The following is a 17103-nucleotide window of genomic DNA, read 5'->3' on the forward strand; positions in this document are numbered from 1 at the left end:
TATATAGCACCGCAGAATGTTTTGCACTTTTTGCACTATTTGTTTATTGTTTGTTGTGTGTTCTACATACATGTTTACACTGGAGGAGCTGCTTTTATCCTCATTGTACATGTGTATAGTGACAATAAAAAGGCATTCATTCATTCATAATATGTCGGACACAATGGCACTGAGCACGAGGGAGTCCGTGGTGCGGCGCGACGAGACGCACGAGCTGCTAGCTGATGTAACGCTGCGGACGGTGGGGGCTCTGACATTCTTAAGGTGCGGCTATCTATCCCCGAGACACTTTTAGCCAGGATCGTGTATATTTGCGCTTAATGCTGCTGTCAATTTCAGGGTTTTGTTGAGTCTAATAGGGAACTGGCTAGCAATAACATTTTTAGCTGGTCTTTTTTATTCAGTACATACACGCTTTAGAAGAAAACCTAATCACCATTAAAAAAAATTATAAATAAACGTACAAAACTATTGAAATCCCCCAGAAGCATGTGCATATTTTTCTGGTTTGCATGTTGTGTGTGGTTGCCTAAGCACAGTCGGCCTAGTGTTTGATAGGTGATGGAGAAGCGTACGGTCGTGGGGACAGTAAACTACATGCGCCTATGCCAACATGTGTTTAAGTATAGCTACAAACATGGATGCTTTCTTTAACGTAAAACAGTTAAAGGCTCATTTGGTTTTGTTAACATTCTTAATTTTATTCATTTCAAGTAGCCTCTAATCACCTTACATTTGTTCTAATTTACTGTAGTCACCAATCAGAGTATTTTAAAACAATGGCACTGAAATGTCACCACATGTTAAAGCTAACAAGGTAACATGATTATATCAGCGGAACAAACCAGTCAGCGGTATCTATGGATAGATCATGTGTTGCTCAACAAATCGACACATTTTGAAATCTATTTGTATTTAGACAAATATATTGGGAATAAAGCGTTTTAAAAGGCAGACACTAAGGCTGAATTTAAATTGGTCACAATTGTATTTTTTTTTCTGCAGCTAGAAGTGTCGGCTGAGCCTGATTTTAATTGGCATGTTGGTGTAGGATTCTTGCAGTAGAAGCTATGTAGTGAATTGCGGTACTCTGAGATTAAGTGATACGTGTATTAGAATCGTGAAGTGTCATCTTCCTTTGTTTTAGGTTCACTCCAGGCATTTTTATGAACTGTAATGTAATATCAGACAGTGTGTGATGAATTTCTGAAGGCATTTTAAATATAACCATTTCGTGGAAACGTCTCATGGAAAAATATAGTTGCAGTTTGTCAGGACTAAAGACTGTTTGGCTAATATGACATGGTGAACAAGTCCTGTGGTTAAAGAATGCCTGCCTGCTGCTTAAAACATTGTGTTGTTTGCTGAATCTTTCTTGCCCGTAGAGTACATGTTGCTATACTGTTCCTTTATTATATTTAAGTATTATTTTTAAAATCATTTAATGAAATAGGTAAATATCTCATCATTGATGACTGTGGTCCACCTGAGTGACATGAGGTAGTTAAATGATATGTGGCAGAACAAAGCAGCAGCATGAAGTGGAGCAGTCGGTAGAATATAGAGAATGCAGCAGCAGTATCACAAAATTAGCAATTCACTGTGGAGGCAGAGATGTTGAATGTTACACTATATGTTGCTGTATATCTCAAATCTCAAAACCCTATGACAACCTTAATCATGGCCGTAAGACTATGACCACCATAGCAGTAACCCTAGCCCTTATTCTATCTCTAACACAAGCTATAACTATAATCCTAAACACACCCTCAGTGTTTAGTGTAAACATGCTAAGCCTAAGTCTAATGGTAATTCAAATCCAACTGTAACCCTACTGAGTATGCCCTATCGAGTGCACACAACAAAGTGTACATTATGTAGTGCGCACTGGAAAGGGCATACTCAGTCCTTTCCAGTTGTGTGCACTCGATATGGCATACTGAGTCCCTCATAGTGTACTTCGTAGTGTGCACTTTAATCCAACTGTAACCCTACTCAGTATGCCATATCGAGTGCACACAACACTACGAAGTGTACTCTAAGAAGTGCATACTACGAAGTGTACACTTTGAAGTGTACACTACGAAGTGAACACTACGAAGCATCTGTGCTGCTTTCCCGGATGCAATCCATAACGCAGTTTATATGGCCAAATGACAACACATACAGACACTGAAAGACTACCAGGACACCACTTTGGAATTTTAAATAAATACTTTATTGTATTACAGTTTTTCTCGGTTGCTTTGCAGCATTTCTCAGATCAGAAAGTGAATTCTCAAAACTACTTGTTCAACCGCCACGTAATTTAGTCACTTGTGCACAACACATGAACATTTCTCATTGCTTTGATCAAAATGCAAATGCTTTTGTACATTCATATAATTGATTGTGTACAATTCTCTGCTGTTCCCTACATTTCCACTTGTTTATGTCATGTTGATCAAAATATATTATACTAGTTTCATCTAAATAATCTTAACCCTCAAATCATTTCAGCATCAGTTCATTGCACAAGTCACTGAATGCAAAATAATTCATCCAGTTGTCAAAATCTCGAAAAAATAAAACTAATAATAAAAAAATTAAATAAAAACTGTTTTATGTAAATGTGTCTTGAATTGACACATTGTGCAGATGAAATTTGAATGTCACTAATAAAGGGGCATGAAGAACCAATGATCAACTAGTTCTCTAAAACAGGTGAATCTCGTGAACCTAGAATTGGCATGCCTATATAAAAAAAGAGCAAAACACAGATTTACAATTTTTGAAAATGGATGAACAACCAGGACATGGTCAACAGCCAGGAACAAGTATGCATGCTGGAAGGGTAAGGAGGCAAAATAGAGGAAGAGGAAGAGGAAGAAGAGGCCAGAGACACAGACATATTTCTGATGACATTAGAGCCACTATTGTGGACCATGTTGTCAATCATGGCCTTACAATGGCTGAGGCGGGTAGGAGGGTACAGCCAAATATTGGGAGATCAACGGTTTCATCAATTATTCAAACATTTCGTCGAGAGAACAGGTATGTAATCCACCAGCGTGGACTGTGCTGTTTATAGTGTATATTATGGCTGCAACAACTAATCGATTTAATCGATTAAAATCGATTATTAAAATAGTTGTCAACTAATTTAATAATCAATTAGTTGGGTCTACGTTATTATACACATAAGTACAGTGGCTACCTCTTATTATGTGACGTTGTGGAGTTTTTGGATTATTTTATGCAATTATTCAGATTACTTAACGCAAATCCTTCATTCAGTGGTGTAGTGGAGGGTAAATGCACATAAACACCATTTACGCACATAAACACCATTTACGCATCTTTTAAATTTACAAAACAGGTGATCACCTTTTTTGAGATCACTAATGTTAACGATATAAATAGTTACCCATCGTTTTTACTGCTGTACATAGAGTTTACCCACCTTAAATTTCCTGTTACCACTACACCACTGCTTCATTACTTCATGATAGAAATTTATAGTAATATCAAATGTTGTAGTAAGACCAGTTTTTGAGGGTTTCGATCTTATCTTTGAATCAGCCATATTTGTACTCGTTCTTGTCATGGACTCGGGATTTTATTTCGAGACCATAACTCTGAGAATATTCTTATTAATGAGTCGTTTACTGTCGGATTGGATAACTAATACAGTTTTTCTCAGTTGCTTTGGTGTATTTCTCACAACAGACATAACATTTGCATAACAGCGAATGCATTTCTCAAAACACTTAGTGCAAATGGCAAAATATCATGGATGACCAGCAAAAGCAGGTATCCTCTTCAAAATACTTAGTCCATGCCTCAAAAGCAAGTATTTATATCATTGAATATGTCAGTGCCATCAAAATCCCAAGTCCATGAATCATCGTCCATGGACATGTGAGCCAAAATATAAAGTCATGTTATCAATATAAAATTGGCACAATGTAAACATTTTCTGACACAAAACATCTGAATGACACGGGCAGGAAACATAAAAATAAAAAACACTGATTGCGGGAGATTGATTCAAGAAGAATATTTTATTGATTGCACTGGTATATGGTGACATACCATGCACTGCGATTGCAGTCTAGCAAAAAAAAATGCATTTCAATGCTTTATGCATAACATATGAAATGAAACAAAAAACAATTACAAAATGAAAAAGGGGAACAATATATACAGACTGAAACTCTAAATGCTTTCTACAGTTGCAGGAGATCCTGTATATTGGGCCACATGTTCTCATCCACATCACAACGAATATCTTCCTGTGCAATGCAGCGTGGAAAGAACCTCCTAGAATGTCTTATCCAGCCTCTGTGGGTGCCTGCTGCTATATCCCCACACACAGCTTCCATGGCAGCAAGCAGTGTCATTTGTGTATGTGGGTTACGGTCATATACCTTCCACCTCCAAGCTGAGAAGAACTCTTCAGTTGGGTTGAGGAATGGAGAATATGGTGGTAGGAGTTCCATCAGCAACCTGGGGCGGTTGGCAACCCATTTGCTGATTGGGTTGGAGTGATGGAAATTCACATTACCACAAATGATCACATACTTTGGTACATTTTCCTGACCAATCTCCTTTTCAGGAATGAGATCCCTATAGAGGGTGTTCAAGAAGGTCAGCAGATGTTGGGTGTTGTATGGCCCCACAAGAGGGATGCGAGTGTGGACCCCATTGTCCGAAATAGCCGCACACATGGTGATGTTCCCACCCCAAAACCTGCCATATCAACAGCAGCTCTCTGTCCAATCTGATTACACCCATGTCTCCTTCCTTTGGTCAAGTTGAAGCCAGTCTCATCCATGTATATGAAAATGGTGCAGGAATCAATAGTATTGTGAATACATACCAAAAAAGTTTTGTAGAAACCTTTAAAATACACTTGACAGCTAATGATATCTTGTTGAACACTTTTGACTGCAATGACTTACACAATGACAAAATGACAAGTTTGTCTGGAGTGTAAGACCATGCAAAAGAGGGCTAGCACAATGCATTTTGATCATCATGACATAAGCAACCACTGATGTATGATATAGCTGAGAATTGCACATAAGCATCTGCCTGAGTGTACTAAAGCAATTGCAAAATGACGAAAATAACCAGAAATTGCTGTTATGATCTGCACAACTGACTAGAGGTTGTGGGAATTGAACGAGCAGTTTTGAGAACTTCAATTCTGTTGTGAGAAATGCATCAAAGCAACTGAGAAAAACTGTAACTTCAAGTGCAACCAATGGCGTTGCTGCCGGTGTTCTGACAAAACATCCTACCTATCGAGACGTGCTATCGTGCCTTTCTGCACATGTGCAGTTCCACCGTTTTGGGATTAGGGTTGGGTTTTAGGGGTTAGGGTTAGGGTTAAGGTAAGAGTTTTAGGGGGTTTTGGGGGGTTAGGGTTAGGGTTAGGGTAAGAGCTATCGATTAGCACTACGGTAGGATGTTTTGATAAAGTAGGACGTTTTGTCAGAACACCGGCCGCGTTACCCACCCCGTCCCTTCACACACGCACGTGTGTTTAAATGAACTCAGGGGAAGTCGTGGTTGTCAACACAATCAGCTATTATGTGGCCACAAATGTGGCTACATATACCACAACGTGTTTACCCTACCATTCTATTAGGGGGGCGCCCCAAGTTAATTTTATGTAATTTTATTTTCTATATAGCGCCAGATCATAACAGAAACCATTTAAGGCTACCTTTCCTGCAGGACAGGTTTATATTTTGTCCTTTTATTAAACAAACTAAATAGCCTTATGTTATTTATCTTATTTACAGTTCATCACTGTAGTATTCTGAAACAACCGGACACGTTTTAAAACTAAATTTGCCGCCTGCCGTTCACGGGTTTTTCGTCACCAATCGTCTTATTTGCGTCGCCCAGTCACTAAAGTCTATGGCGTTTCACGAGAGTGCAAGCTGGCGCATTTTTAGCGTAAAATGCGGAAAAGGCTTTTTCTCCGCAATAAATGTTTACTTTGTCCGTAATAAATGCAGACACACTCGCTTGCGTGCTCTCTCCCCGTCACATATGTGTATCAACATTAAATAACATTAGACAATTATTTAATAATATTCTTAGTAGCAACAGCGGTAGTCTGTGCTTTTTACTGAATACATTATCTAAAGCACCATGCTGGTTGCACTTCATAAAACAAGATTTTGTGTATTTCATTACATTGATTCAGCTGCTACAAAATTTATTTATTTTTTTATACTCTTAATGTAGCATACATTTGTATTTTATGTGAGTTGCTGGAAACAACCTTTGTACAAAGACAGACTGGGTTATTAAAAATTGCTGGAAATCGAATTGGTTTTTGCCCCCCCCCCCGATTAATCGATTAATCGAAAAAGTAATCGACAGATTAATCGATTATCAAAATAATCATTAGTTGCAGCCCTAGTGTATATACATTCTTTAACACACAAATATGTGTAAGTATATCTGAATTGTATTACATAGTGTATTTTTTCCACACAGGACTGAAAGGTTACCTCGTAGGGGTGGCAGAGGACCTCTTTTCACACCTGAGCAGGAGGAGGCTATTTGCACCATGGTCAGAGCAAACAATGCCATTAAGCTAAGGGAAATACAGAGGGCCATTGTAGAAGACGACAATGTTTTTATAAACACCCAATCTGTTAGCATCTCAACTATTGACAGGGTATTGAAAGGACACCACATGACCATGAAACAGCTGTACCGCGTACCATTTGAAAGGAATGAAGACAGAGTGAAGGAGCTACGGTACCAGTATGTACAGGTAAACCATATACTGTATGTGCATTTAATAACTAATTTACATAAACTTCTTATATTGACATATACATACATATATAACAGTATGTGTGACCTATGTACATTTGCTATAGCTTTAGGAAAATAATACAATATGTGTGTACATTTGATATAACTGAATCTTGTGAAATGAAATGAAAATGCATAACTAATTGGGTATCTTCTGTGTTGTAGCGTATAATGGAATTGGAGTCAAGTGAACCACCTCACACCTTCATATACGTGGATGAGGCAGGCTTCAATCTGAACAGAAGCAGAAGACGTGGTCGAAATGTCATCGGCCACAGAGCTACTGTTGACTTGCCAGGCCAGCGGGGAGGAAATATCACTATGTGTGCTGCTATTTCAGAGCATGGTGTTCTAATTCATATTCCCCTTATAGGCCCATACAATACACAGCGTCTCCTCACCTTCCTGGAGACCCTCTATAGGGCTCTCATCCCTGATAGGGGTCCATTTCAAGATGATTCGGCCAAATATGTGATACTTTGGGATAATGTGAATTTTCATCACTCAAACACCATCAGGCAATGGTTTTTGACCCGTAACAGAATGTTGATGGAATTCCTCCCACCATATTCCCTACTCCTTAACCCAATTGAGGAGTTGTACTCATCATGGAGATGGAAGGTCTATGATCGCCAGCCACATACACAGATGTCCCTTCTGGCTGCCATGGATGCAGCATGTGAGGATATCACCGTGGAAGCCTGCAGAGCCTGGATTAGACACTCAAGAAAATTTTTTCCACGTTGTATTGCAAGGGATGATATTTGCTGTGATGTTGATGAAAATCTCTGGCCTGACAGACTGGGTCGTCAGGGGGTATAGAGACAGACAACAGCATGCACAGTTTTGCCTAAGAGGTGTTTCCTATGTTTACCATTTGTAATTGTATATTTTTCCCCATTGTGCTTTTGTGTCCTTATTTTTCTTATCACAATGACATTATATGATGTTATATTGTAATTCTTTTTTTCAGTCCACTAGTAAAAGTACAATAAAAAGTGTGAATCCTGTTCGGTCTCAATATACAATCAATATTCCACAGTCTCACGGCATTTCATGCAATAGTCACGTAATTTGTGTAAACTTTGACTCGTGCGCACCGATACAAATTTCGAGGTTTTTTTTCGTGCCAGAGAACACGATTTTGAAAACAATTCACTTCCGGATAAATAAAACAGATTTAAATATACATACAGAAAAATAGCTGTAAGGAAATCCGCAATAAAATCTAATATTGTAAAATATATTGATGAAACGTGCTGATAATATAGCTGTTACTGTAATTGATCAAACACAGCGAAAATCAAAAGACAATTCCCCTAGCAGTGAATTGGTTTGAAAATTGTTCTGCCTGACACGAAAAAAAAGCGCAATTTGTGTCAGTGGGCACGAATCAAATAGATGAAATAACGTGAATATTGCACGTAATGTCGTGATACTGCGTTGGTAAATTTGTGCTGTTGAACTTCATAGATCCCATACAGAAGAAGTTCAGCCTTTTGCATTGTGCTCCTCTCCACAAGCAACCATAAAAGACAAGCCATGGCTCTCCTGCACTCTCCACTGTAAATAACTGTACTCTCCACTGTAAATAACTGCACTCTCCACTGTAAATAACTGTACTCAGTAACTGTAAATAACTGTAAATAGTTCTTCCAACACAAGTTTTATTCACATAAAATATTTTTTTCCATGTTTAATTTATTTGGTTTGTCCTTCCAGTAAGTTGAAGAGCCTGTCAATTGTCTCCCTGCTCTCTTCTCTTCAGTCTCTCTCTGCAACCTAATGTTTTCTCTCAATAAGTCAATCAGCTCATCTTCTCTGTCTCTCTTTCTCTTTCCTGGTGGTGCTGGCTGACTTTCCTCCTGCTCCTCTTGGTTACCCACTGCTGCAGTTGGCCCTGCAGTGTCCTCAGAGATGGAAGCAATTAGGACAGCAGGTGTAGTCGAAGGCCTCTGAATACCAGGGCCAAGCAGCTGCAGTGAGCTTCCCACTGTGTCCCTCTCCTGACCCGGGATACTCGCCATCCTAACAGGAGGAAATCAAAAATGGCAGCTGACAAAAGGGGCAAAGAAAAATTTAAGAAATGTATGTTTATTAACTTGTGCCATTAAAAATATATTATTTGATTACACATGCACATACTTTGTACTTATACTTTGTATTGTCCCACTTCTTTTCAGCCTGCAAGGGGGTGGCCTTCCCCTGCAGGCCCATCTTACCCAGATTAAGAGAAGAGGGAAACACATGGCAACTATGTTATTCCAACCCGATCTCACGAATTTTCGTGCAGCCATCACGACATAAAATCTATTTAAACGTGCTGTGATCACGTTTTCGGCTTTTTTTTTACGTGCTGGGGCAACGTTTCCCCTCCCTATGTGTTTTAATGGGCAGTGCCTAACACCGCCACTATGAGCGCTAACTGGTGACTAAGAGACGGGAAAGTCTTGCATCCCCACAATCCTGTTGTGTTTTTCGTGATCTGATAACGCTTTCGATAACGTGTGACACGACCTTGCAAAACAGCGCTTGGATTTTACTTCTGTTGCATGAATGAGTTAGTGTATGGAGGGAAATCCCGGACATTATTCAAATGCAATTGCAAATGGACTTTCCTTTTTCATTTGAAATGTGGCAGGCAGTGTTCGTTCGGGAAAGCGAAACAGCAGGACACACAACATCCCACAGAAACAGCTTGGGTGCCCTATTTTGTTTTAAAATAAAAGAAAACTTCTTGACAGGACTAAAAGGAGGAACAATATTGCCCTATATATTGCCTGCCTTGATATCATGGGTTCTGTACAGGATGAGGGTTAAACTGTATTCATAAGCGCACGATGTTTAAACTGACAGATTATTGTTTTTGTACCTCCAAGCCATGGTGACCGAATTCTTGGCCTCGGTGAAGAGGTGGTCATTCTCACCTCTCATTTTAATTAATTGAGCTGTCAGCTCCTTGGTCCCTAAATCAAAATGGCATGTTAGTTTAGCTTAATACCACCAAACAAAAGCAGCTTTAGTAGCATAATTAGCATCTTAAATAGCACAAATCAAAATTGAGAATAGCTGTTTTTCTTCCTGACATTCGTACAGCACTTTGATAATGATATTCAACTATACATGAACTTTTAAAAAAACGCAGAACCCACCTTACAAGCTACACGGTTCTTTCATGTCACTTAAGTTTACTAGTGTACTAGGCACTAGTGTAGTGTACTTATTTCTATGCAATTGTCAAAAGTTTTACAGCACACCCACTTTAAGCTTTTAACATTTTTACCACTAGATTTACTGACATTTAAGAGTGTATTCTGCCTCTTCTGCTGCTATCGTCATTTTTTAAAGAATCCCAAGATTAATCGTGGCTTCGGTTCACAATGAATCTTGGGATAGGGTGGGCTGTGAAGGATTCACCCAACCCATCCTTCAAAAAATGGGAAATGAAGAACGCATTTATGTTGTGTTGCTGCATCTGGAGGACCCTTCGAATTTGGACAGCCTTCGTGTCGCTGTGACGTAATCTGTCTACGAATGCGTCCTACATAGGATCCGGCCCCCGAATTTGGACACACCTTATATATGTTTTACTTCTTCAATGTTGGTGTTAATCTGGTTGATCAGTTCCAGGTCATCACTCAGATAATGTGTCTGCAAAAGTTCAACCCTACAGTTCACAGAGAAAGATGCTTAGGACACGTTTGCAAACCACCTACCCCACCACCCAACCACATCTGAGATTAGGCGGTGAAGTTAGCCTAGGGTGCCATATGAGCTTCGACCGGCACTGCTGGAGAGTTTGCATGTTCCACAAAATAGTCCAAAAATACATGCAACTTGCATTTCTAAATGTCCCTCCGCCTCACTATTAGCCTTTTAAGTCAAGACTGGTTTTAGGGGAGATGTTCAAAGCTGTAATGGTCGTGCTAAGGGTATGCTTCTTTCTGCATTTCTTATTGTGTAGGACACACTCATCTCAGTCCAGCTCTAGAACTAAACCAATAGAAATGCTTTCACTACAGTTTAAAATGGATGGTTTGAGAATTACTTTGTGTCTGAGTAAGGAATGCATTCCAGATGTTTTTCTTACATTAATCTTATGGCATAATTTATTGTTTCCTAGGTAACATTGTTGTAATTTCCTTGCACTCTTTTGATAAGATATTGATAATATGTAAGACCTTTTTTGAAGTGCATTTTTCTATCTTCACTCTTTCTGAAAAGGCTGCCTGGAAATGGAGAATGGCATTCAATTACTTTATCTTTAACTTTCTTAAAACAATATTTTCACTTATTTTCTTCAAACTGACAGTTTTTGCTATGATAGTGAAACTGGGGGGGAGAAGTGGGGGTTACTACAGATGGCTGCCAACTGTAAGACAATTGCGTCCATGGTAAGGCAAATCTTTCTATCTGCGTCTCTTTCCCATTACACCTGGAGCTTCCAAAGCATCTGTCAGTTTCTAACAAATTTGCAGACAAACAATTAAAACGAGCTTGATGGACCGAATGGCCTCCTCTCGTTTGTAAATTTCTTATGTTCTTTTGCGGGAGACTATGAGTTTGCAATAAAAATACTAACAGGAAGAATTCAGGAAGACCATTTTAATTGGGGGTTTATTTTTTTAATAGTTAACTGTAAGTAAATTTAAAGTAAACTTAAATAATGAAATTATGTATAATCTGAAAACCTTTCAATACTGGAAAGCCTTGGTGGGCGGTGCGGTTTTTCAGTTACGCCTATTCCGGGGAAACTGAAACTTAAGATAAATTCCTTACAGAGCCACAGGCGGATCTCATGCAAATAATTAGGAAGTAAGAATCTTCGCTGAAGAATACAATTTCATTTCCATTAAAGGTAATTATTTAAAGTGCAGCGCTTTGCTACATTAAACGACTTAATAGGAAAATCTACATACGATCTACCGTTGTGGATGCATGTATGGGTTGTCGATTTGGCGAGATAAGTGGACAGGCTGTAAAACAAACCTTATTTCGACCGCTTTCACACATGCTAAAAACAGGAAGCGGTGGGAAAGTAAGCAAAGAAATATAGTGATCGTTGAATTTATAGTGCAATAAAATATAAAAAAACAATAGAGTGGGTTGCCGTTTTAAATTATACCTGAAATGGAGAATGGCATCTATGGCTTGTCCACGAACTACAGGTACTGTATCTCCTTCTTTAGGAGCCTAATACATTAGTATCAATCGACTCGGAAGATGAACTCTAACCAGCCGCAATCAAAGATAAAAATACCATTAATTAAAAGGGATAAAATTATTCACCAAACGTACTGAGATTATCGGACAGAAAAACACAGCAACGGGTTTGTGGTTTACGTGTAGGCACCGGGGGGCAAGGCCGTCGGCAGGATTTTTTAAATACCGAGGTGGTAAGTGTTAGCCCATCCTAGTTGTGCCAAATCGTGGTTATTCGAGTTGCAGAAAAGATACGGAGGACTTGATCTCTGTATCCGCAATTGTAGGTACGGACATGCCGGGGTGATTTTGAATATCGTCACGCTCCATGTTCTTTAACGGTGCACAACTACCTTACGCTTAGCGTAACAAAATAATAAAACTACCCGCGACCTTTGAAACCACTAGGAAGATGTTATGTAAGTCGGTCATGTGAATTTCATATTACCTCGACGTGACTGACACGTTTATTCACGCGAATATTAACATATGGTATACGAACTTTGAAATGTAAACAGTTTTTCAACTGGCTGCGTGTTTATGATAATAGCGCCCATGAACTGCTCTGACACGCTGTAGGCCGTGAATGATCCAAGTACAAAAACTGATCAAATGTTTGTATCTCACAATGTGTCCTTAGATAAACTGCATGGTAAAGCAACTCTAAGAAATTTATTTTTTCCTAGGATACCAAAGATATGGCTTCCCAGCTCTCAGATAAAATACAAGAACATTTTCTGGAGTGTAAGATCTGTTTTGAGGTGTACAGGACACCTCGCACCCTGGTCTGTCTTCACTCCTTCTGTGAGCCATGTCTGGAAAAGCTGCTCGATAAGGCGACTGGCACTGTGACTTGCCCCGACTGCCGGATGGTCAGTGACCTTAAGGGCAGTGTCAGTAACGCCAAGGCCAGTTTTTTCATCAACAGCCTCCTGGATCTTTTACATTCCAAAACGGCCAAAGAGACCTTCTGTTCGGTGTGTCTGGCTTTGGGGAAGAACAATGTGCCTGCGTCGTCCCGCTGTTTGGACTGTGCTGATTTCCTGTGCCTGGCCTGCGCTGAGGTCCACTGCCTCTCCAAACTCACTCTGGATCATAGGGTGGTGAGCCTCACCGATTTCTCTGCAGGCCTCCATGATGAGGAGGCCAGGCTTAAGCAGGAGCACCGCTGCCAGAGCCACCGAGAGCCACTGAGATTCTTCTGCGATACCTGCTGCAGCCCCATCTGCAGGGACTGCCGCATGTTGGGGCACTTCTCTCATGAGGTACAATCACTGGGCCAGGCAGCCTTAGCCCGGAGACCCCATTTGGAGCAGCTCATTAGCAGCCTGGACAGTAACATAGAGAGTCTTACCCAAAAAGAGCAGGAGGTGGATTCTGCAATTCAGCAGCTGGAGGAAGACAAGGAGATGATTGAAGACCAGCTGTCTGGATATGTGTCTGAAATAATAGAGCAGCTTTTTGCACAGAAGAGTGCAATATCTGAACAATTAAGCATCTTTGTTGAGCAGCAAAAACAGAAATGCTTGTCCATCAAAGATGATGTCCATCATCTGGTCAGCTCAGCACATAATACAAAAGAATTCTCCACACAGGTCTTGCAGAAAGGGAAAGACTATGAGGTCTTGGATCTGGAAGGGGCCATTCAGGGTCAAATTGAGAGACTCCAAAAAATCAACATTCCAGAAATAGAGAGACAGACACCAATACTGACAATCAGTGGAGGATCTGAAAGTTTTTGCATCAAAACTGAGATATTCAAGTTGAGATTTGATTCAGCCAGCAACTCTTTGGAAAATTCAACAACAGGTGACACCAACACTAGCTCAGAGATGAAGTTATCTGCTGAAACGACTATTGAAAAAAGCCCTGAAAATCCTACTGTTCCTCAAACAGCTGAACATAACGAGCCAACATCCTTTACCCCTGTACCACACCAAGCTGACGGTCAGAATCTCCCAACCTATTTTTCTGTGATACGGTCATTTGATGTAAGTGATGCTTTCTATTCAAATGAAGAGAACATAACTGGAATAGCTCTGTTCCCAAGCCGAGACATTGTCATCGCTGATAACGCCAACAACATAATAAAGCGAGTGATCAGAACTGGAATAATCAGAGAAACAATCAGCACAGACAACAGAGGCTGGAATGACCTTGAACCCTTCAGCACTGTGATTTGTGATAACACCATATTTTTCACTTCGGGATCTAGGCTTTTTAAAATCCCACCTAGTGAAGACAATGACTTCATCCAGGTCTGCAACTTACGTGGCTCCCATGACAAGTACTGCATCGCTGCATATGAAGATGAATATATAGCAGTGAGCGAAGGGATCGGCTGTTGTCTGTCACTTTACACCACTGAAGGCAATTTAGTTGGTAGAGTATCACCAAGTGGCTACGAGGGAAAGTTCACCTTCTTTACAGTGAACAGCAGGGAAGAGTTCATTGTCTCTGATACGAAAAACAGGAGGGTCCTCATCATCAGTCGTGAGGGAAACATCATGCACATCTGCAGTGATGTGAACTGCCCCCCGTTTAATCCCACAAGTGTCTGTGTTGACAAGTTTGATAATATTTATGTTCTCAGTGGCAAAAGGATCATTCTGCTGTCGCCTTTAGGATCCTTTGAGCGTGAGATTTTGAGTTTCGCATCCTACACGCCAAAGCTAATAGCCGCTGACAAACACGGGCATCTGATGGTTGTCAGCAGAAAAGGGGCAGTTAGGCTTTATAAAGTAGTCTATGGAAAAAATTAAAAAAGCAACTGATTCTTTCAACAAATTTTTTTTCTTTCATCCTCTGATGCCATTGAGCTTGTATTACAAATTGATGAAGAGAAAAACTTGTGCACTTGGACAGTTGTGAGATTTTCATTACATTACATTACAGTCTCTACATATATATCTCAATTTTGATATGTTAATATTTTTCAAACAATATTACTATATTAAACATTAAAAAATTAGATGTTAGTAAATAATTCAATGGAAAATGTACAAAATGCTGACCATATTCATTATAGTAGTTTATTTTTGGAAAATGCAACCTTTACAAAGCAGCCTTTGTAAAACAATGTGAATACAGGCATGTACATTTGTAAATAAACTCATCTTAATTCCGTTTTCCCAAAGTGGAATCGATTCCTTTCGTCATCTTATTTCCAGAAGTGTCATCCACAGCCAAATCATTTTAAATTCAGTACATCAAGTAAGCTTGCTAACATGGGTTAATCAGGAAAAAGGAATTAGCTAGTATATACTAGCCTTGGTTGATAATGTAATGATCACACAAGCATTTGAATCTGCAGAAGTTCATTGAAATACCTGTACTTGTTTCATTTGCAGTTGTGTCAAGGGCATAGGAGAGAATTCCTGGCCACAACTGAATAATGACAAAGGTCTGTTTACTGGGGGGTGGGGGAATGAAACCAGATTAAATATTGGCGGGTACATGCCACCCCTCACCCCCCCCCCCCCATCACTACATCCCTGAGTTGTGTGTACATACGTGCATATTGTCAGTTTTTGTTCTTGGCTAGAGTTAGAGGTCTAAAAGACAATTCTTCTAGCTTTAACTGGCAAGCTATGTATTATGTGCTAGATTTTATATGCGTCTAATACATCAATAGGCATTATAAATCAGTTGCTGTTGTGGTAGAAAAATTATAAATCAACCTCTCTAATAACTCTAGTTGAGCCACTTAGAATAAAACTCTGGACCTCTCAGTTGGTGAGTTCTCTTTTATTCAAGCAATCCAGCAAAGCGCTTACCAAGTACCCCGAGCGCCGAGAGCAACCAGGTGATAAACCATAATTCTCAGTTCCAGATAAGGACTTCTAAGTCCTGATTGGTCACAAAACACCAACAAACCAAGCTCAAACGTATAACAAACACAATTCTCCTGCTCTATTGGTTCACCTTGGCAGCAAGGTAAAATCTACCCATTTTGCTCAATTTACCAGAACATGTCTCAACTGCTAGGCTCCTACTTGAGATATGTGAATAGATATTGATTATATTGACATTTACTGTAAATATTTGGTTGTCCTTTGATCAATGATTGACGTATTGTCATTGAATCACTGTAAATATTTGGTTAACATATGGTTAACATGATTAGCGTAACAATTACTTGTACATTTGCACTACCGCATAACATATTGTGTATGGCCTACTGCGACTACTTTATAACTACAACTCTCTGTGTACCAGTTGGGGCAGCTTCGGATCTCTTCTGCAGGTGGTCTCTCTCCCCTCCCCTTTTCTCCGCTGTGTGATCTCTCTTCAGGGTCTGCGGAACCAGCCGCAGGCAGCTATCATGAGGAGAGGACACACAGTATTCAAAACAATGTCTTCTTCCTAAGGCCTAAGACATAACAGACCCAATATGGCTCCCCTACCAATGTCCAATTTTCTTTCCACACTGTGTTATCTGAGACTTCACACTAATGAAATGAATGTGTTGATGCTGTTTTACATGTAATGCCACAACACAGGAAGCCAAACTGTAAGTTCTTAATACAATTATTGTGTAAAGTTACGTGTAAGTTACATGTTTTCTTTTAATTAAATGTATATACACTAAAGTAGTGCACTGTGTCCTTCCAGTCTAAAAACATGCAATTAGATTGATCTCAAATTTGCCTGTAGCGTGAGATGGTTTTCCCGGTGATGAACTGGTGCCCTGTACTTTCTGGGAAAGGTTCCAGGTTTGCCAGAACACTGCACTGGACAAGCAGTAATGGAAATCATTTAAAAAATGTAATGTTAATTTTCAATATTCAGTATCTTGAGGCACAGCCGTCCTTCAGGAAACATCCGCTTAATGAAGAGGCTTGTGGTACGATTGTACAAAATGTCTTTTGCAGTTTGTCACCCATCAGCTCCAACCAATGCTCGTCAGTGTTTGTAGTCACTCCTAATTTGTCTTAATCCAAAGCTGTACTCATGCACTGTCTGTGGCCTTCAGCTGACTTCAACTCTGGACACCACTTGGTGTTTTTTCTGGAGAGTCTAATGCCAAGACATCACTGGAAAGCTTAATAATTCACATGACGTGTTTTGGGTCAA

The 17103-nt window shown here is 39.8% G+C and overlaps 1 protein-coding gene and 1 long non-coding RNA gene across 2 annotated transcripts; one reads left to right on the plus strand and one right to left on the minus strand.

Annotated features, from left to right (window-relative positions):
* Positions 1-8525: 8525 nt before the first annotated feature.
* LOC140590913 (uncharacterized) lies at positions 8526-11056 on the minus strand. The gene is made up of 5 exons (XR_011991818.1): positions 11007-11056; positions 10401-10492; positions 9698-9791; positions 8971-9042; positions 8526-8853 (listed from the first exon to the last, which is right to left on the minus strand). It is a non-coding gene; the product is annotated as an uncharacterized lncRNA (long non-coding RNA).
* A 916-nt stretch (positions 11057-11972) lies between these two features.
* On the plus strand, positions 11973-15169 carry LOC111847708 (E3 ubiquitin-protein ligase TRIM56-like). The gene is made up of 2 exons (XM_023819113.2): positions 11973-11993; positions 12714-15169. The coding sequence occupies exon 2, from the start codon at positions 12726-12728 to the stop codon at positions 14787-14789; it is 2064 nt and encodes a 687-aa protein (XP_023674881.2). The 5' UTR covers positions 11973-11993; positions 12714-12725; the 3' UTR covers positions 14790-15169.
* Positions 15170-17103: the final 1934 nt, after the last annotated feature.

Source organism: Paramormyrops kingsleyae, chromosome 5 (genome assembly GCF_048594095.1).
Source record: "Paramormyrops kingsleyae isolate MSU_618 chromosome 5, PKINGS_0.4, whole genome shotgun sequence".
Taxonomy (NCBI): domain Eukaryota; kingdom Metazoa; phylum Chordata; class Actinopteri; order Osteoglossiformes; family Mormyridae; genus Paramormyrops; species Paramormyrops kingsleyae.